The sequence below is a fragment of the Electrophorus electricus genome, chromosome 26 (assembly GCF_041902795.1).
Source record: "Electrophorus electricus isolate QZ-2024a chromosome 26, ASM4190279v1, whole genome shotgun sequence".
NCBI lineage: Eukaryota > Metazoa > Chordata > Actinopteri > Gymnotiformes > Gymnotidae > Electrophorus > Electrophorus electricus.
In genome coordinates, this window is record NC_137522.1 from 7196142 (window position 1) to 7217500 (window position 21359).

The window sequence follows — 21359 nt, forward strand, 5'->3', positions numbered from 1 at the left end:
AAAGTTCTTACAGCAACTTGTTTGTTTGCTTGCTTTTTTGCTGAGGGTGATATATGCATGTTTCATATATGACTGGATAATTTATTCATTTCGAGACAAAAGTCTACAACGTTTTGTCCATTTAAAGTGTGATTTCTAACCCCTGAACTCCCAGTGGAAACGTTATAAGCCAGCTGCACGACTGGAAAGCACACACGCGTAGGCCATGCAGCGAAAAAGGCCAATCAATATAAGGAACATGAAAGCAAGCGCCTGAGAGTCCTATCGATGCCATTTGAAACAATGCATTAGAAACAATGCATCTGAAACAATGCATTAGGCTAACTGTCCCATCGCAGCAAATGTATGCAGAGCACCATGGGTTTACCAATCCGTCAGAAACCCCCCTTGTCTACGTCTTAGGAAAGCGCCTCCCCTTTCCCTATCGGAGTAATTCACTAACTTTTCTTTTCTCCCAAGGCTTCGGTGCAATTTCCCATTCAGGGGGAACGTATCCCGTTACAAAAACCGGACTCCCGGCTGGACAGTCACAAGGAGCTGCAGCAGTTCTAAAGGTAAATTACATCGATGGTGTTTTGTTTCTTCGTCTTACAAATATTACTGCTTGTAACAAAAAATGCATTTGCTAGTTTTTCGTGCAAACGTGTTGAAATGGACACCAATAGGCTAATCAAGGTAAGAAATGAAGTTAATAGATTGCCAAAATTCTAAAACCAACCTATAAAGCCATTTAAGAATCTAATGAAAGACACCATTCGTTTGGTTATTCATTTATCGCTTGTTGGTTAGCCTGTTAAAAAAATATTTTTTTAAATTTTTGTCTAACATCGTCTTCAGCACACTTTTCCTCAGAAAAGTTAAGCAAATTTCACTTCGGTGACTTCTGCGTTCCTCAGATGATGATCCTCAAATTAATATGACCAAGTTTCGTTGGACAAAACCGTATCTAATTTCCTGTAGAGAAAAAAGCATAGTCTATTCTTTAATTCTTATTCTTAATCCTTAAATCTTCACGAAATCATCCTTTACGAATCATTCAAAACTTTTTTTTGGTCTGTGACAAAGGAAACGCTCACATGCCTTAATATGTAACAAGATAATCACACATTATTGACCGTTATTCCGTTATTACCGGGATTGTGTATAAACGGCCACCTAATAGTCTATTATAGGAGCGTGTGGATAAATAATGAAGCCTTTTCTTTGTTCGTCCCGCACTGATATCCGCCTACGGAAAATCTTTGCGAGCTGCTCAGAATAATTGGTCTATGAATTATAGCTGCGCCTGTGGCTGTCATTTCACACAATCAACTTAAAGGAATAGAATTGCTGAGTTATCTGTCCATTGCGGATAAGCTTACGGAGACATAACACTGTATTATTATTTCTGAGAGCTGGTACAACGGAAATATTTTTCCCACTCCATGCTTTGGGTAGGTACTGCTTGCCTTACTCTAATGCGAATATGTGTGTTGAGAAGAAAATGGTCAGTCTTGGTGTTTCGTAAGCCCAGTTAAGTGGAAACTTAACTAGCAGTTAGAAATCTGCTGAAGCACACCGAAACTGTTTTAACTGCTTTAATGAGAGAGCTGGCCATTTCTAAGGATCATACAGCACAAATACTGTCTGAGTGGAGTTGTTGAAAAGTTAAAGTGCACATGATGGTGTGGGATTCAAAACCATTTTGCTCAGGAAAGTTGGAAGACAGGCTGGAATGACAGGCTGTTACGTATAAACATATCTGGGGATCATTTACTTCATGTACAGTTTTACAGAGGAACTAGTCATAATCGCACAGAGATTGGGGCATGTAAATTGTTGGTGATTTGGTTATAGTCAAATTTTATTTGGAACTAGTCAAGTTGATTTCATTTGGGAAGCTGAGATTTTAATAACCAAAGCTTCTTTAAGCAAAATTCTTGAGATTCTGGATTCTTGGTTGAATCCAGTCGGTAGTACTGTAGTACTTCGGTATTGAATATTGGTAAGTGAGTGATGGCATAGCTCCAGAGGTCAGCCAACTGACACTTCTGTCAGACAACATACCTGTGTTCACAATACACTACCTCTTCACTTCAGAGTAGGTATTTCTCCTCATCTGGAAAAAAAACAACCAGGATTCATCATATCATTGTAATAATATAAGCGTCACACGAGGCTGCTTACTGCTGCTGGGCGTTTTTGTCTTTTTGTTATGGATAACATAATATAGATTATTCATATCACCTCAGATTTAGTCAAGTCAGGTGTGGCCAGCTACACCACATTTGGCTACTATAGTAAGAGTTAAGAGTTTTGGAATTGGCAAACAACTCCAATTGATGCTTTGATTTAGTATGTGAAACTTCACACCTCTTGAAAGATTACATGCGGGTTGCGACCACGGACAGAGGCCCGTAACAGCCTGGCGCGGTGAGAGATTCCCGGCTACACGCTGATGCTTGTCTTCTTTATAGCCCAGTACTCACCCTGGAGTGTAGCTGGACTGGAACTCGGGGCCATCCAGGCGATCAGCGAGAGCGAGCTTTAGCACGAGGACGAGTGGAGCGGCGCAGCACGGGCCAATGGGGGCTTGGACGCTGGTCAGGGTGGTGCTGGGATTGGCTGCCGTGTGCGGGGCAGCGTTCCGGGCGGTGCAGGGTCAGGCGGACGGAGGCCTGCAGGCTAGCCGCTTCAGCTCCCAGCCGGAGGGGGAGGTGCAGCAGAGGGTGCGCCGGAGAGGACAAGATTCCTTGAGGGGGTAAGTGGCTTTCCGACCCATGGCTGATTCCAAAAATGGCTCTCTACCTAGGGTGTGGAAGCCATAATTTCAGAACGTATGCAGTGCACTTATGTAGAGATTAGGAAATTTGGGATTTAGCCAATTTGGGCCAGTCTGGGCTATAAGGCTCAGACACATCCATGTGGAAAGTGAATTTGATTGTTGTTTAGAACTCCAGTCAGGAGTCAATGCAAACTGTAGTTTCATTTTAAGTAATGCCAAACTGTTTCAGCAACTTTTAAACAGCAACTCACACACTACAAATATACGCAAATTAAAACTAATGTCTTGGTGAATAAACTCAGTACTTAACCCTGCGTGTGCATGTGCGTGTATGTGTGTGTATGTGTGTGTTACCTCCTCATACTGCAAAATCCCAAGCTCAATGGTTAAGGTACTTGACTAGTAATCAAAAGGTTGCTGGTTCTAGCCCCCTGTGTCAGGTTGCCACTGTTGGGCCCCTGAGCAAGGCTCTTAACCCTCAGATGTACTCAATCAAAATTGTAAGTCTCTTTGGATAAAAGTGTCAGCAAGTAATAAGAATGAAGGAACATAAAAATGGCTGGAAAATGCGTGGTGCCAGGGTGCTTCAATACTCAACACTAGTTGCTTTAATAGTCCTGTACTGATTACAGCACACCTTTTAGGCAGTTTGGATAACAGCCAAACCAGCACTTAGGATCACTGCAATCTCCTTTAAAGACCCACATGTAGATGTCTGGCTGTGTATGTCACAACTCCTGCATCCAGCGTGAAATATCGGAGTTATGTCAATAATGAGAGGAGTTGGTCATAACAGCAAGATGACACGGATAATTCCACCGTTGATAAAGCAGGTGTTTGCGTTCCTACTTGACCATCTCAAACGAATTCTTCAACTTTTTTTTTTTTCTGGCTCGAAGAGAGCCAGGCGATTGTGCGGTGGTTTATTTTAAGAGTGATGCTAATTGCAGCATGGGGAAGTGTAGGGCTCGGCGGGAGATGAGGGGTGGCCTTCCAGACTCGGCTCTGAGGAGGCAGAGAGGGAACCACCACTCTGCCAACCTGGGCTTGTCTGTTTTTCTTCCCCCTTTCTGAAACAACAAGGGTTGTTTTGTTCTCCCTGGGTTCGAGTGTCTGCATCAGTCGTTCCAGCCAGGCTCTCACGCGTCCGTGCTTATGACTCCTGCACAAATGGCCACAGGAAATGAGGTATCCCCGTCGCCGCGTGGGCCCACCACAAAGCACGTTTGTTTTTCGATCCGCAGGTGAGAGAGAGTCTGAAAGCACTGCAAACAGAAAGACACATCTGTAACACAGAATCATTACATTAAGCAGTGCCACAAAAAAGCCTATGAATATCTGTTTTCATTTAAATTTAAAACAATATTTGAGGTGAGTCAGGCAGGTTCAAATGAATACTGCAGCCACTGGTGTCTGTCTGACGTGAGTTCAGTGGTCACCTCTTGGTTCATTAGAAGACTGCGGCCTTTAAAAAAACAACATATGCAGTGAAACCTTCCTGCGGATGGGAGGCTCATGGCTGAGGTCTGGTGTGCTGAGCCTGGACCCTTTCCAGAAGATTCTATCTTTTGGCCAATTTTCCAGAATAACTGTCTGTGAATGTCTAATCTTGTCAGTGATGCGGAGCCGTGGACTAATTTTAGTGGCGCAGGTTGGAAACATGCAGAAGTGGTGCTGCAAAGACCCCCCCCCCACACACACACATACACCCACACACACACACACACACACACACACACACACACACACACACACACACACACACACATTGAATGGCCCAGCATTTTCAAACCACTCACATTGGTCTTACCCTCACTGTTACCTTGTCACTGGCTAGAAGCTGAATTGCAAAGACCCATGCGCAAAATAGCATATTCGTTGCTGCTCGTGCACATAAGCATCTAGTAAGGAATGCAGTGACAAAGTTCAACCAGGAGGTAAAGTGTGTAAATTTGGACCTCGCCAGACTGTCTGCGCAGCGCCTCCTAGTGTCAGACTGCTTAAGTGTGCTGCTGCAGGTAATTTGGTGTTTGCTTGATTTATTGGCTCGCTTAGCAAATGTGTGATTTGGCCCACAAAGGAGGAACCCGATCACAGTGTAGCCCGCGCACCTCCCGAACCAGAAGAAAGTCTGGGGAGACTTGTAAAATCCCTTGGCTCGGGGTGAGGAGAAGAATTTGTGGCACAGGTCCACCAATGCCAGGGAAAGACGTTTTCTCTCTCTCTCTCTCTCTCTCTCTCTCTCTCTCTCTCCCTCCCTCCCTCCCTCTATTTTTTTAATAACAAGGACTCGAGGACCTCGGAATAAATGCAGAACTTTGTCTGGGAGGCCCTCTGAGACCTCAGGGGAGATGTTTTTGAACATTTGTTGGCTTTGAGAATGTTCCTCAAAGTAGACAATCGTACTCAGGCACTCAAGCTGTGGCAAAGGGTCATCCGTTTCCCCTTGGCTAGGGACGAAGGCCTCCAAACCCTCCTTAAGTGCCTGACACTAATTTTTCCTGGAAGAATGTGGAGTCCTCGGTGTTTGAACCATTGTGTGGGTTTTTTTCCTGCACATAAAAGGGCCATCACATGGAACGAGTTCCACTGTGAATTCCGAAGGTTGCATGACTCACAGGCGACATTTGTGCATTGTGTAAGCACGTTTTCTCTGGAAGCTCAAGGTTAGTTTCAGAAAATGTATGTGCTGTTTGCTATTGTTTTTAGTCGGGCGTTTTAATCAAATGGCCGTTTTTATCCCCTACTTAAGATATACTGTTCATTTTGAATGAGTTGGGCTGTTGCAGTGTGTTACACACATCCAGATAAAGATTTTGTTTTTTACATTATAGTGCACCTTTTGTTCATTTTGTTTTTCTTATTGATCTTGCGAGGCACTTCATAAATCATAAATCAGTTTTAGATGAAAGGGAAAACATTCCCAGGTAAATGTGCGCAGTAGTTTTAGATAGCTGGGGAAATAGCTTGAGGTGGTTTGTGCAGTATCTTAAGGTGGATTCCCTCCTCTGTGTCTCTTACATTCAGTGGCTTGTCTAGACATTAGGATGATCAGATGCCGCCCAGGTCAGTGGACTTTCAGAAAAAAAACGCAGCACTTGAAAAAGTTTCTTTAAGGAATTTAGAGAACAGCTGTGTCCGGTTAATGTCAGACGTGACCATGTGACCATGTGGTCCGGGGTAACAATACAGAGAACCTAGGGCAGATGCCAGAAACTCAACCTTTGACCTCTTCAGGAGCCGAGTTCCAGGGTCATCACCACTGCTCTGTGACTGCTACATAGCCATCAGGTTTCTCCATCAGCCCCAGCTGGTAATTTATGACTTTGGAAGCTAAGCTGGGGATCCCAGCATCCTGCCTGAGACCCGCGGACGTGGAGTGTCTGGTGACGCCCTCCCTCTCCACCGAAGCTGGGCGTGCCACGAGCATGCTCGACTCCCACCGCAGAACACGAAGTCGCTCCCCGTATCATGAAATCTTCGGCCTGGGAAAGAACACGTGCCGCTCACCTGCAGGGCACAGCTGTTGGAGAGGTTTGTTTTTTTTTAAATCTAGTGACGTAACTGACACGGGTCCATTTCAGATCAGTTGATGCTGGTGCTTTTACGTTTACCCCCTGTTATCAATTTAAAATATATTGCTTATAAAAACAGCTTGAACAAAAGTGATGGAATTGAATAGCAAACGTCAACGGCCGTGATTCATGTGGGCCGGGTTTTCTAACAGAATATAACTGGAACAGCACCGCATCCAGGATAACAGCAGCTACCCTGACCTTAAGGCCCTTCTTTAAATGCGGGTGTTCTAGAGTAGTCATTCTTCACGTCTGTCTGTCCACAAATTCTACTGTCACTAAGCTTTTTTTAAAAACATCTTCATCACACTAGACTGTGATATAACCTTAAGTCTCCTGATTTTACCAATGCCCTTTTATAATAACGTTCACCTGTTTTTCAAAGCTGTTTCACTGCAAAATTTCAGCTTTCAGCATTAAATATACAGGCAAATGGCTGTCTGTCGCCCACTTATTCAGCGCAGAATACATGAAAGTAGGGTTTATTGCAAAGAGATGGAATTGATTTTTGCTTGATATACGAAAAAATAAATCATAATGCACACATAATGCCCTGCCGATGAAAGATGCAGGTTATTCTTTGGAACTGCACATCTACAGCTATTGTAGTGGCTATAGACAGACATAGACAGATAGATGTTAAAATGCAACAATTTTGAGGAATGATATAAAACTGTGAAGACCCAGTGAGACCCTGTGACAGATTAATTAATGATTTAAATGAAAACTCTCCACACTGCAATATATATGGAACTTCCAAAACAAGCTTTATTTGAACCGAACGATTCCCATAGCCACTCATGCTCACACTCACCAACGCTATGACGGCTGTCAGTTTCAGCGTGCTGCAGACGTCCCGGGATTGGGCAGGCCTTCACAGGCCCTCTGCAGACTCGTCACTGTTCTCGAAAAACAGGGAACGTGTTTACATCAGCACGGCACACATCTCTCGCAGCGGATGCCCCCCCACTGAGCTGAGTCAGAAAAATCCCAAGGTACTTAGCAACTGTTGACGAGAGCCACAACAGACCCACGGAGCCGGAGGACCCGTGCTCCCGGACTTCGCCAGCTACGGAGGACGGCTCCGGAGGGGGAGGGGGCGGGGGGGTGTCAAGAGGGGTCCGAGCGGGTGATCCATCTTGGTGAGCTCCCCTCGCTCTCGACGTGCGCTCTCCGGGTCGTGAGAGTGATTGCGTGTTGGGTTGAGAAATGTGGCCCTCGGGTCTTTGGCCCCGGGTTGCTTGCGCTCCATCATGTTCGGCTGTAATTTCCACGGTTTTGTTTTCTGCTCTCGTTCCACTCCACTTAACCTACGCTTGTTTTTTTGGTCCTCCCACAGCTTTTTACCCCTTTCCCACATCACTCTTTTGCGCCTCCTGTCTCTATTCCTGCTGCTTCTTAACCTTTCAGCATCTCTGCCTATTTCTCTCTCTCTATTCCTCCTTTTCTTCTCGCTGTTCTCCACCCTTTAATCTGTTTAGCTATCTGCCTGTCTCTGTCTGTCTGTCTGTTTATCTATGTATGTCTCCCTTTTCTCTCCGAGCAGCCCTACGTAACCACTAGTGTTTCACTTTGGCATCCTTTTAAATTTACTTTCCCAGACAGCTAACATGGGTAAACATCCTGAATTGTGGAGGAAAAGAATTTTGTGTGCGTGTGCGTGTTTGTGTGTGTGTGTGGGTTCATGCGTGTGCATATTTATGACAGATGTAGCTCGTGGCTTGCTCAGAGTCCATGCATGGCAGATCGTGCTGATAGAAATAAAGGCAGAGGTCCGATTTCACAGTGGCTCTAGGGCTGCTTTCTATTGTACATCAAAGATGAATTACATTGTAATAAAGCGCACAGAGCAGCCACGGTTCTGCCACATCACAAGGTGACAGAATCAAAGATGGCACTGAACAGCAGGGAACACTGGACCCTTCCAGTTCACATGCTTCTAAAAATGGTACAATCCTCACGCTTCATCCATACCCATCAGAGATGGTACAGTCCTCACTCTCTGGGGAATCCCCAGTGATCAAACTACATCTTTCCTCATGCGCGAGTGTTTAAGTTTGCACCAGCCCTGGATCTGATCCAAGAACAGCACCCAGGGGACACAGGAGTGCAGCCAGTGTGTCTGTCTCAAAGTTTAAGATCCAGAACAAACTGTACCCTTTTTCTGTAGCCCCTTCATGAATGTGTCCTTTTAAGGCCATTTCACATATTTAGTTACATTTGAACCAGAAACGATGTGTGTTTTATATTGAGTTTTTGTTACGTGAAATAAAATATGGTCAGATTTTGTTTATTGTGCTGGCTTCTTTTGTTTGTTTGTTTCAGGCCCAACGTGTGCGGTTCCCGGTTTCACTCTTACTGCTGTCCAGGATGGAAAACTCTGCCCGCGGGGAACCAGTGCATCGTCCGTGAGTAGCGTCGCTGTATCCCGGGACCGATGGCCGGAGTGGCTCAGGAAGTTTTTATTTTCCGAGGGGCTTTTGAAGCGTTAGGGGGTCCCTACTGGAAAATGGAGGAGCGGAAAACCGCTCAAGATGCACGAGAGCGAACACAGCAACCCCACTAGCTAATTTATCGCCCATTTTAAGAAACGTATTCCTCTGTCACGTCTCTCCTCTCATCTTTTCTTTGTTCTTCTCTCCTTTCTCCCCCCCTTCTCTCTCCATCTCTTGATCTTTCATTCCTCTCATGCCCTCCTGCTCTCCTCCACCATCCCCGCGCTTCCACTCTCAGCCATCTGCAGGAACTCGTGCGGCGACGGGTTCTGTTCCAGGCCCAACATGTGTACCTGTTCCAGCGGACACCTCGCTCCCAGCTGTGGAGCCGCAGCCTCGGCAGGTCAGCTATCACCCCTCCACAACCCCACCACACACGAAACCCCACACCGACCAAACAAACACCAACAAACACCGGAAAACACAACGCGGGAGTTTTGGGTCCGTCTCCAGAACGCCCTCCCCAGTTAACGCTGGTTCACTGGCCTCCCGGTTTTCCAAAAGCTCGCTGTCAGCGTCGCAGGTTTTTTTTTTTTTTTTTACAAAGATTGCCTTTTATCACTGCAGCTTTCAGTGGTGGCCACGTTGGCTCGACCTCCGAGAGGTCGTGGGGTTCAGCGCTGGTAGATGCAGAACTGCGCACAAACCTCCCAGTCCCGCGCCACTGCGAAACTGCGCCGAATTAGGATCAGGTGTCGTACAGCAAGGGTTTCCTGCCAAGGCCTGGCGAGGTTGAGCCCGCCCACTTACCACTGACCACTCTTTACGATTCTGCCTCCAAAAAAAAAAAGGCTCGATTGATTTTGTTTACGCAGGACGATGGGGTGGAGAGTCCTGTTCAAGCGTTGGCTGTAGTTCTTCTGCTGCTCCACTGCCAGTGCCTAATAGTTTTGAAATGAATACCGGGAATACGTGGTCACAGACAGACTCGTACACACCTAACCTGGCACACGTTACATGCGCAACACGCCCACGCCGTCTCACACGTTAAAAAGCCAACGTTCTCCACATGGCAACGTTCTCCACATGTCGCAATATTGTATTGAAAGTGGAAGTGAAAGGATGTGGGGGTTTTTTTAGCATGAAACACACGTGTTCTTTCTCACACACACACACACACACACACACACACTTGCTCTTTGGTGAAGCTGTGGACATCTGAGAGATTAGTAAGGACAACATAACTCGTAACCGGCGGTGTACGTCGGCTGCAGCGGCTGCAGAGGGAGCAGCCATGTTTATGACTCAACGATGAATCAGTAATTACTCCATAAATAACAAACCACAGGCTCGGCTGCTGGCCGTGGCAATCTGTGTCCAAGCAATTGCAGCTGCGCTCAAGATAAGAACCAAGACTCCTTGGCCGCCTCCTCTAATTATGGTCTAATTGCCACAATCATACACTCTCAGTCTCATAGACTCTTAGCCAATGGCGCTTGGCCTGGGGGGGGTTGCCTTTGAGTGTTTGATTGCATTGAGATCAATGCGAGAGAAATGCATAGAACCTCAGTTTTGCTCATTTTTCACTTTTTGTTGAAAAAAAAAGAGATGACTGCTACACAGAGGCTTGTGTGTGTGTGTGTGTGTGTGTGTGTGTGTGTGTGTGTGTGTGTGTGTGTGTGTGTGTGTGTGTGTATGTGTGTGTGTGAGTGTGTGCGCGTGTGTGTGTGTGGGGGGGGGTGCTCCCAGTGAGGGTCAGGGTAGCTAAAACACTGACTGGTTGGAGGCTGAGGTAATCCTTGTCCCTGTCTACTTAACTGGGGCTGGGCACAAAGAAAACACACACACACACACACACACACACATACACACACACACACACATACACACACACATACACACATACACACACACACACACATACACACACACATACACACACACACACACACACACACACACGCACACACACACATACACGGTCATACTCATCTCAAGCCCTACCAGAAAGTAAACAGTGAAGTGTGAGAAGGAATCATGAATTTTCTCCACCCAGCTCGGCTTTCTCAGTGAGAGCTCAGACAAAGCAAACTTGTGTTTTGTTTTGTTTTTTTTTCTTCGGATGCCCAAAATCTTCAGTCATTTTGATGGAGATGAGGTCATGGCAGGCGCATTAGTCAGTCAAGCATTTGTGTGTTTTGGGTTTGATGTTGGTGAGAGGCTCCTTTTCAATTCGGCCTGCACTTTCTCCATTTGGACAGAACAATGGAAGCCTGGCAGGGACCAGATGGGTTTCAGTGCATGGTGAAATGCACAGAAAATATATAGGACCCATGTGCCATCCGGGGTGATCATTCGCGTCAACTGCTGGAACTGCACATTCAAAGTGCTGCTTAAAAGCACCGCTGGTCTCGAGAGGTTGTCTAATTTCCCATAATCCCCTGAGATGACATGGCAACACATTTATCGTTGTCTGTTATTGAATGTTAAAGAATATATTACACTAATAAGTTAGTAGTGGAGTGCCGATCTAGACATGCTTTAGCTCTGTGTGCGATACTGGAACTCTGAAAAACTTTTTGCAGATTGTTTCTAAGAAAACACAACGATAATAATGGCTATTCCAGATCCAATGGGTAACGTAATTTTGGTGTGTGTGACCACCGTAATGCCAGGGTTCGGAACCACGAGAGTAGCCTTCGTTTTCATTAACATAATATTCCAGGCCGGCCGGCGTTCCAAGAGGGGAGGGGGATACTGGTGAGAGCAGTGCTCTCCTTTACAGCTGACCACTGGAGTTTTCCTCTGCGGCTCTATAGGTTTCCTGCTAATGTGGAATCTGCAGGGCCATCTTAAAGGGACAGTCTGGCCAGGAATGCTAACCATTTCACGCCCGGCTTGTTTTTATTCGTTGTTACTCGAGTAAGCATTTCGGGTTAAAATGTTGGTTTTGGTCAAAATCCTTTTAGGTCACATAAATACGCTGCTGCTGAAATTGTCTCTCTCAAACCTCCCTGTTTCTCTCTCTCCCTCTCTCTCTCTCTCTCTCTCTCTCTCTCTCTCTCTCTCTCTCTCTATCTCTCATATAGTCCAGTCCTGCAGCATCCGCTGTATGAATGGAGGCATCTGTAATGAGGATTCCTGTACATGTCAGAAGGGATACACAGGTGGTCACTGTGGACAGCGTAAGTATTTCTTCTCATAACACATGCAGGCACACACACATACTGACAAAAAAAATGTGTACACTCAAAGAAATACGCCCAACTTAACTGCACTCATGGCAGAATCGATAGGCTTTGTGAGATTTATCTGTTGTCATTACAGTCGCAGGCTTGCTCAGGAGAGATTCTGACCTTGAGCATTCATGCCCAGTGTGTTATTAAGAATGTCGTACAGTGAAATGCACAGGTTGCGTTAACTCTAAACTAACGCACTCAACTGTTTTGTCTTGTTTTTTTTTTCTTCTTTACCTTCAGCTGTGTGTGAGAGTGGCTGTCAGAACGGTGGTCGCTGCATCGGGCCCAACAGATGTGCGTGCGTGTACGGATTCACCGGCCCCCAGTGTGAGCGAGGTAAGCTACGGTGTTAATAATGTCGCTGCCTTTCATTACAAGAACGACTTTGTTATTTTTGCTCCCACAATTTTCAGTGTCTTCACTGTTAGTTTTAGCCAGTTCCCACCGAGGTGGGTTCCACCCCACGACAGCTCGCAGCCAGGGCAGCGGTGGGGATAATGCCCGGCAACAGTCATACAGCAACTTGGCCTCGTCAATGCCATTTCCTCGTCAAGGCTGTGTTTTCCTTGCGATTTCTCCATTGCTATGTAGCAGCTTTTTGAGAACACGGAAGCCGGCCAGGGCGTCGGCCCGTGGCCGCCGCGCCTGTGGCGTTCTCTGCGCAGACCTCCACTCGGGGAACCCGCTCAGCGCAGTCCCGCTTCGGAGCTCATCTGAGAAACGGACCCCTTGCTCCCGCACGTGTAACAGGGCGGCTCAGGTCGCGGGGCAAAGTGTTCCAGCACTGGGCTGGTGAGGTAATATGGGTGGGAAGGCAAACTAGCGTCCCACTCGTGCGCCGAGACGTGCCGTCGGAGGTGAACTCCTTGGCTGCAGGCGTGAGACGGTGACAGGCTCACGACTGGATGCGAAGCCTCCATTACGCCGGCTAGGGAGAGCAGGAGTCACCCCTTATGTTACACCTCACCTTCCTTCCTTCTCTCTCTCTCTCTCTCTCTCTCTCTCTCTCTCTCTCTCCAGTCCCTTCTCCTAGCAGTGTTTTCTTGGAAAACATTTTTTTTTGTTGTGGGGGGGCATCTGAGCATCTGGCAATAAATAACGCCTGGTCTGAATGAGGGGGTGCTCTTTGCTTTCTGGACATTTACTGAGGAGGAGTGGTGTAAGGAGGCGCGAATGGACGGGAGACAGGAGACGGGGGTGGGGGTGGGGGGATGTAGAGAGAAATGAGGTCCCCAGCTGTATATACAAAGCCAAGCCTGGGCAGGCCAGCACAAACAGTCTGGTCTCTAGACTGGGATTGGTGGCTGCCTGACTCCTACTGCCATCATGCATTTTGCCCCGGTTCCACCCCCAACCTCCCAGGCACCCTGCAGACATCCCCTGGCTGGAGCCTCTATGCACATGCTTAGGTCCTGCTCTATGTCTGCAGGGGCTGTTAATGTTCAACCCTCAGCACTATATATGTGCAGCACTGATACTAAATATCAGTCACAATCAGGCATTGCTCATTAAATATGTTTAGGGTTTTTTAGTGTAACGTATAAAAAAAATACAATATGCGTTTGTGTTCGCAGCACTGTGTGACGGAATTTGAAACCTCACTGAAGTGGGACACATACCACCATCTCAATGGTTTTCGCTCTTTCCTGCTGGTTTCTGTAATTGTCTCCATGCCTCAGAATTCCTGATAAGAGGGGCCTGCTATTCTTTTTGATGTTTGCCACTTCAGAAAGCCCCATCAACTCAAATCATTTCCATTGCTAAGGAACAATGAAAAATGCTTGGGAAGCTTGTCCTCATGCACCCCTAACCCCCCCACTCCCGGCCCGGCCCAGCCCGGCCCGGCTCGTCGGCTCGGCCGTGCTCCAGCGCCAAAGGCTCGGGCCACGCGTTTCTCGGGTTAGCAGGAAGAAACGTGTGCAGAAGAGCCTTGGCAGTCAAGCCAGCAGTGAGGTGATGGAAAGCAAGGAACGCCTTCTGTTTTAGTACCGTTTCTTGCGCATGTTCCGCTCGAGAACGATGGAAGATCAAAAAGGGAAAAAAAACCCCCCCACTTTTTAAAAAGTGTTCTTGCGTGGTAGTGTGCAGCAACCTCTACAATCTATCCTCGAATTAGTACTGCATCGTGATTGATGGTTTGTAGCCATTGTTAGGTTGTATTTCAAAACTTAGTGTATATACAAACTCAGAGAAGGTTATTGGGAAGTCACGGATGACTGATTTTAGAGAAAGGTCCCGTGTCCTTGATGCTTTGTTTATGAAGTAATAAGTCTAGCAGGAAGCCAAACGTTTCTCCAATGATGAGCAACGTTAGTAAGTAATAAGATCCCGATGAAGCTCGATGGCTGGAATGTTCTTGAGAAACTCTGGCCATCTGCTGAGGAGCCCCGTGGGGAGCAGCTCTGCTGGGCTGGGCCATGGGTAGGGTTTTATGAGGACCGCGCAACGGGTTAAGGCCGAGAGCGGTGTTGGGAGCTGTATCCTTCTCCTCCCGTTTGTGTATGCGCTCTGCGTTCCCATTTCCACTGGCCTCGGCTGGAGAACGTGGCCCGTCCGCAAAGGCGTTTGCGGAAGGTGATCGCCACACTGCTGGAGATGGTTATCTGCAACAAAGGCCAGTCTTGGGGGCCTCTGTGAGATCTTGAAGGTCACAGTGGGATAGCAAAGCCATTGGGTTAGCAGGCTACGATGCCTACAGTCCCGTTGGCGTGCACATGTCATTTTGCAGCAGTGCTGAAATGGCGACCTGCAGCTTGCTGAGCGGATGGGGGTCGATAACGATCGCACTGTCGCCACAGCGTGGAAGTGTGAAGTGTAGGTGAAACACAGGCTTCTAGAGATACAGCTGCCACAGCTCAGAGCTTCCACGAACTCTTCTGCAGCACGGGAAGTGTGAAGCAGGGATACGATCAGCAGTGGGGTGAAGTTGACTCTACTGTTTAGATTTTCGATAAATCTTGGGACTGTAAAAAGCTATAGGCTGGCCCATCCAGGAAACATTAAAAACTAGATGGGAAGACCCGAGCCGCTAATATTTCCCTTGCTAATATGCCTGTGTAAATAGATCCATTCTTCTCCCATTCTGGGCTAACATGTTTCCTTACACGTTAGTATCCCTACATATTCTACAACTCTGGCATTTAAATATACTACATAGCACCCCTAGTCTTAATACGGACGTTGAATCAGTCAGCAGGAGCCGTCTGCGTGGAGAAGGGTTCCCAGGCGTCCACCATGGAGCACGTTTTTGTCAGTCATTCACCCCTTTCCCGAGTATTAATCGCAGAATGAGATCGGCCCCAAGTCTTGGCATTCCAGACTAGATTAGCCTTCATTCCTTCACTGAGCCAGTTCATCTCGCTGTGGTCTGTCTTGTTTTTCACTTTTGGACCATATGCACCGAGAATGACAAAGAGGGTTCAAGTCACTGGCACATGTGCCAAACTGGATTTCCATCATCAGATCACATCGTTTACCGATAGCCTTGTCACAGAGTCTCTAGAGCTAATTTTACACATAGCTACCTTCAAAAGGGCTTTTTTTTTTTTTTTTATTGGTGGTGTTTCAAGCTTAGTCTCGTAGTTCAGCATCTTGGCAATATGTATTTCTCCAAAAAAAGACACAGAGCCAGAATCATCTGGCAAGGAATCACCATGGTGACTGAATGGGAACGGGATGCAGGGCGGGTTGGGGTTGTAGGTGAATGGTTTTGATCAGTTGAGCAGCTTGAACTGTAATCAGGCAAAATTGCTTCCGAAAGTTTCTTACATCACCTCCATGTACGCCCCCTCTCATAATCTGTCTGGGACTGTGACCGATGTTTGTTCCCGGGAACGCGGTCCATACGGCACCGCCAGCAAGGCTCTTGGCTGAGGCGCTCCGTTTCCGCTGCACGGATCCGAGGCCCGGTATCCCAGTCCGCTCCTGTTAGAGTGAGCTTGCAGGGCCCCGGTCTTTTGCTTGGCTCCATGACTGCTTTGCTGCTTTACTCTCCAGCCGCAAGCACACACAGACGGAGCCGTGCTGAACTTGGCCCGCGAATTCTTTTTGCGCAGCTCTAACGGCTTCCGAGCGATTTTTTGGCTGTGGCCCTCGGGTCTCTGGAGATCAAAGGGAGGGATGGTGGGTAGATTGGAGCAGGTCCCGCCCACATGCTCTCACCCACATGCCTTTAGGATGAACATGCACTCTTGTACCGCTGCTTCCTCCAGCATTCTTTAAGTCTAGTGTGATCACCAGTGCTCTAATATCTTCAGTTTTTGGTTGATGGAGGATTTTAAACATTTGCACAAAGTATTCTGTATGCTTTTTTGTTTTTTTTTGTCCAATTACTTTTCCTTTAGATAATTCCAGACACTCGATTTCTGGAACATTCCTAAGGGATGCATCTGAGGGATGGTACTGCAATTCAGCCATGCTACCTCAAAAGTGATACTGCTAATCAGATGTGCACTGAAAGTGACTGACTGCAGCCATAGCTAGTTGGAGTGGAGCGATGGAGAGGGAGAGAGAAGGGGAGAGAGAGAGAGAGAGAGAGAGAAAGAGAATGATGAATTATGGAGCGGGATATGGATGGCTGCATCTGGGCTGGAGCTTGTTCCTCCATAGTCCCAACCAGGCATTATTAATCGAGTCCAGATGCGAACAGGACGCGCCCTGCGGTAGCCCCAAGTTGAGGAGGACTCACATTCCTGCAGTTAAATACTCCAGGAAGAATCGTCAGTTGAAAGGTGCACGCGGGAGAGCAGAGAAAGGAGGTGGTAAAGTAGGGGAGGAGAGGAAGCTTTCTCCTCTTTCTCCTCTTTTTCTGCATTTCCCTCTCTCTCTCTCTCTCTCTCTCTCTCTGACTCTCTCTCTCTTTTTATTTCACAGCAGTATTCGTGCTAGATTCTTCCTCACCTACCTATAGACTATTTATATATACAAAATCCAAAACATTTCGTATATAAAATGCGTGTGTGTGTCAAATTCACGTTATGGGTCTCTATGACACAATAGGAATAAAGACTAGTACAGCCTAAACCATTTTAAGTGAATCTAAAGTCAGAAATGAAGATTCACGAGTCTGCACTAACAGGCTGTAGACTTCACTTGAGTGTTTTGTGTTTAATTAGGCAGGCTGACTGGACATTTTGTCCTCAGGTGCTCGTAATCTGAGGCCAGTTTGCGTAATGCGTAAAGGTTTGTTAACAAGCTGGAGCTCCTGCCGTCAGAAGGGAGGCCTGGGAACGAGGCTTTCTCCGACTTCACACTTCGCTCGCTCGTGTGTGCGCATCGAATATCTCTGCGTCCAAATAAACACGCTAGCCTCCACAGTTCGCTGTCTGTTTAAACCAAGGCGGATACAGAGCGTGTTTGTCATGGGAAAAGTCCTTATTGACAGAACCCAGCCATTTCTTAGCCATTATAGAGTAATCCTGTTATAGAAGGACGAAGCAAACACAGTGGGGGGACTGTGTACAGGGCAATCTTTAGAATTGAAATGCGCACACAAACACACACAGCACACAGCCACAGACATTCACTCTGTCAGCCAACTAGATCTTTGTGTAGAGCTACACTGTCATCTGCCATTTGTCATCATGAAACTATAAATCGCAGTATCGAATCACTTCTTTTGTTTGTGGCTAGTAATAGGGGAAAATTACACCAGATTCTGGGCCAGTTTCTGTCATGAATTAAAGTCTTGGAGAATGCTTTTAAAGTCTTAAAAAGAAAATTGCAGACACAGATTTTAAACAGGGCTTTTCAGTTCTAGTTTAGGGTCGATCCTAAAGAAATAGTCGAGCCAATAAATGCTAAATTTACTAACAATGAAACCTGGGATTAATGTTAATGGATGCAAGCTGTTCTTTCACCGTTATCCAACCTTGTGCAATCGGCCTGGTCCTTTAAATGCAGTGACCAAAATTGCTAAACAGTTGCATACAACTCCCATAGCTTTTTAGCACGGTTAGCCTATTCGAATATTTATAGCCAAGCTAAATCTGCATTTGACAACCAAGCCCATGACATCCATTGCCAGAATAGAAAATACATAATTTCAAACAATTTTCCAAGTGGCTAAAGTTATATTAACATACTGTGAACACTGGCGTTCTCTGATTGTTTTCTTTAACGCTCTGATCCTGCTTCCCTTTCACAGACTACCGGACTGGGCCTTGCTTTACTCAAGTCAGCAACCAGATGTGCCAGGGCCAGCTAAGTGGCATCGTGTGCACCAAGACGCTGTGCTGTGCCACTATTGGCCGCGCCTGGGGCCACCCGTGCGAGATGTGCCCCGCCCAGCCCCACCCCTGTCGCCGCGGCTTCATCCCCAACATCCGCAGCGGCGCCTGCCAAGGTTAGAGTTCACATATGGACGGCAGACGTGCCCACACTACATGTTCATAGCTCAATCGTTTTTCAGCCTGTCCACGGGGCGAAAAGGTGATTGGTGCTGATGTTTTCGCCTCAATGAATGTCAGCTTTCCGAAATCTGAAGTTGTAAGTCGTGCGGCCGGCGAACGGCAGTGTCGGGCCTTCTCGCATCGATTCCACGCCTTTGAAATCCTTGGCCGAAAGCACGGTCAGCGTGCAGTTTCCTCTTATCAGCCACTTTTTGAACTGCATGAGCTTGAGAGACCAGAAGTTAAAGGCCGGTCTGCGGTGCGACATGTCTGGTGACAAAAATGACCTGAACATTAGAGGACTTCTCTAGCTGCGCGCCCGCGGACTCACTCCCGGCTCACGTCGGCAGCTCTCGTAAGTGTCTTATTGTAGAATGTGGTTTTGAAAAGAAATAACAGCAGTGTTTGACATGGCGGCTAGCGGCAGGTTGGATGGCACCGTGCAAAGCTTCCTCGATGTCCAGCCAGAGCACGCAGCAAGGAAGAATGAGTGTGTGACACTTGGTGGGCCATGAGCTCTCCCAACAGCCACTCACTTGAACAGTGGCTCGGCGCGTCCAGGAAGACGCGAGACCAGGAGACGAAGGTCTCTGCAGCGCCTCGAAGAGGAACCGTCTGCACGGGCTTGTTTATCTTCCGCCCCGAGGCCTAGCGCTCTCGCATGACTCAGCGAAAATGAGGGCACCCTCCATCACCTCGGGATAATTGTAGGGATTTAGGTGCAGTGAAGTGATCGAACGAGAAGATAACCTGTCTGCTGCCGTAGCTCGGCATGAGCCTTCCTCCACCCGTCCAACCCCCTGGACCTTGTGTCCACGTCACTGCTTGTGTCGTGGAAAAAAAAAAAAAAAAAACACCCCACGCTAAGACTCCATGAGGTCCTGGTTCAATGACTAGAATAAAAACCCTTTAAAGACACTTGAATCAAATTCCACAGGCTTTTTTTAAAAGAAAATCAATCGTTAGAGAGAGCTCTTAGTTCTGGCCTGAAACCCAGCGCAGGAGTCTGCCTGGCTCAAATACAAAGCGCTCGGAGCGTCTGACTCGGAGCGTCTGACTCGGAGCACTGATGGGAACTATTTTGGGTCTCGGTAGGGAAGTGTGAAGGGTGTGATTGAAAACAGGTTGAAGCAATGCAGTTTTGAAGTGTACAGGAGAAGGAATAGCACGGGTGGAGGGTGGGGTGGGGATATGTGGGGGTGTGTAATCCATGATTCTCGCTGTAGGTTTATGCATATCAGCCAGACACATAGAAAGCAACTGAGCCACAGACATTTCCAGCTGTCTGCCAGTTCACATCTGGAGCTGGAGATCTCACAGAGCTAATGTGTGAGAGGAGAGGAAGCTAAAGCTAAAAAAACCCAAAAAAAACCCAAAAACCAAACCCAAAAACTAAACAGCAAAGTCCAGCGAATGTGTTTGCCCTTCACGACCGAACGCTGGCCGCAACTGGGATCTGTCCACCTCCAGAGATGATGACCTTCAATCAGATGGGGTGAGAGGGTGGGGGGGGGAGTGAAAGAAAGAGTCAGAACGAGGATGAGAAAGAGAGGGAGAAAGAGGGAGAGTGAGAGAAAGAGACAGAGGGCAGGAGAGTTCCACCCAGATCAGGTCACTACTGCGGACCACTGCTTCACTCTGAGGGGACCAGGCGCTGTAGAGGAGCGATGAGAACATTTCCTGTTTGAACAACGCTCTACTCTTGTGAGAGGGAGCTGGGTTTCCACACACTCTCAGCTCTTTTTCCAGTACTTGAGACATTTTGGAAGGGGGGGAGAGACCTTGCGAATTACACTTAACGTCTCATTGGAAACGAGGAAATCTTGTGTAGGTTGCAGCTGTTTTCTGTAGCTGACAGAAAATTAACACAGTTATGAATGGGAACCTACAGTGAAATCACTACTGTACAGCGTATAGACCGTTTTGTTGCACTGTTAGTATTACTCAACACACACAGAAGAACAACCTTTAACACGAAGTAAAAGTTCAACATAACCCGTTGTTTAATCGGAGGAGCATCTGCATTGTTAAACTCTCCTGGAAGATGTTGCCTAATATGAATATTGTTGCTGCCCATTGAAATTCTTTCTTCTCTCTTTGTCTCCGCTCTTGGTAGATGTGGATGAGTGCCAGGCCATTCCAGGGCTCTGTGCAGGGGGGAACTGCATCAACACTGTGGGTTCGTACGAGTGCAAGTGTCCCGCCGGCCATCGGCAGAGCGAGACCAACCAGAAGTGTGAAGGTAAGCGCACACGTACCAAAGCCACACCTGCTCAGTAGTCTCGTTGTGGTCACTTTAGTCGTTTATTGAAGGATTCACTGTAGTCTCATTGTAGTCTTGCTGTAGTCGCATTGCAGTCTAATTGTTGTCTTGTTGTAGTCTCACTATGGTTTCGCAGTACTCTCGCTACAGTTTAATTGCAGTTGCTGTCTCAATGTGGAATTATTCAAATCTCATTGCAGGCTCACTGTAGTTTTAATGTAGTCTCATTGTAGTCTCACTGTCAACCAAAAAGTACAGTGTTTTTGTGTCCAGAAAGCGTCCCATGAGCTTATATTTAGCAGAAAGAGTTTGGTCATTTGGAGGCTTAAATGTGGCTTAAATCCCAGAATCTTAAACAAGTCACATGCTGTGTCGTATCGCCAGAGACTGCCCTCCAAAAGTAACTTTAGTGTTACAACATTGAGAAGAATGTGACAGTGATTGCTCGTGGAGAACAGAGCCATTGGTAGGAAATATTTAGTCAGAATCTCAGCTTCAGTCCTCGTCAAACCAGAACGGCAGTTCAATTGCTGCACTCTGGATATTGTGTTGGGATATCTCTCAAATACTGGTGTGTGTGTTTGTGTGTGTGTGTGAGTTTGTGTGTGTGTGTGTGTGTGTCTCCGTGGCTCAGAAAGGCTTTTAATCAGCCGGACTGTGCTCTGCAGAATGTTACTTTGCGTTGACTTAATTG

The 21359-nt window shown here is 47.1% G+C and overlaps 1 protein-coding gene across 3 annotated transcripts in view; it reads left to right on the forward strand.

The window, feature by feature from the left end:
- Nucleotides 1-421: 421 nt before the first annotated feature.
- The window catches only part of fbn3 (fibrillin 3), a 59965-nt gene continuing 39027 nt past the window's right edge, over nt 422-21359 (forward strand). For 2 of the 3 annotated variants that reach the window (XM_035523151.2, XM_081708026.1), the window contains exons 1-8: nt 422-554; nt 2457-2740; nt 8665-8747; nt 9073-9177; nt 11864-11959; nt 12254-12349; nt 18159-18356; nt 20519-20644. In XM_035523151.2, the coding sequence (XP_035379044.2) occupies nt 2565-2740; nt 8665-8747; nt 9073-9177; nt 11864-11959; nt 12254-12349; nt 18159-18356; nt 20519-20644 (880 nt within the window). In that variant the 5' untranslated portion in view covers nt 422-554; nt 2457-2564. Of the gene's footprint in view, nt 555-1290; nt 1434-2456; nt 2741-8664; nt 8748-9072; nt 9178-11863; nt 11960-12253; nt 12350-18158; nt 18357-20518; nt 20645-21359 lie in introns of those variants that run through there. The other variant, XM_035523152.2, reaches the window with a different exon arrangement.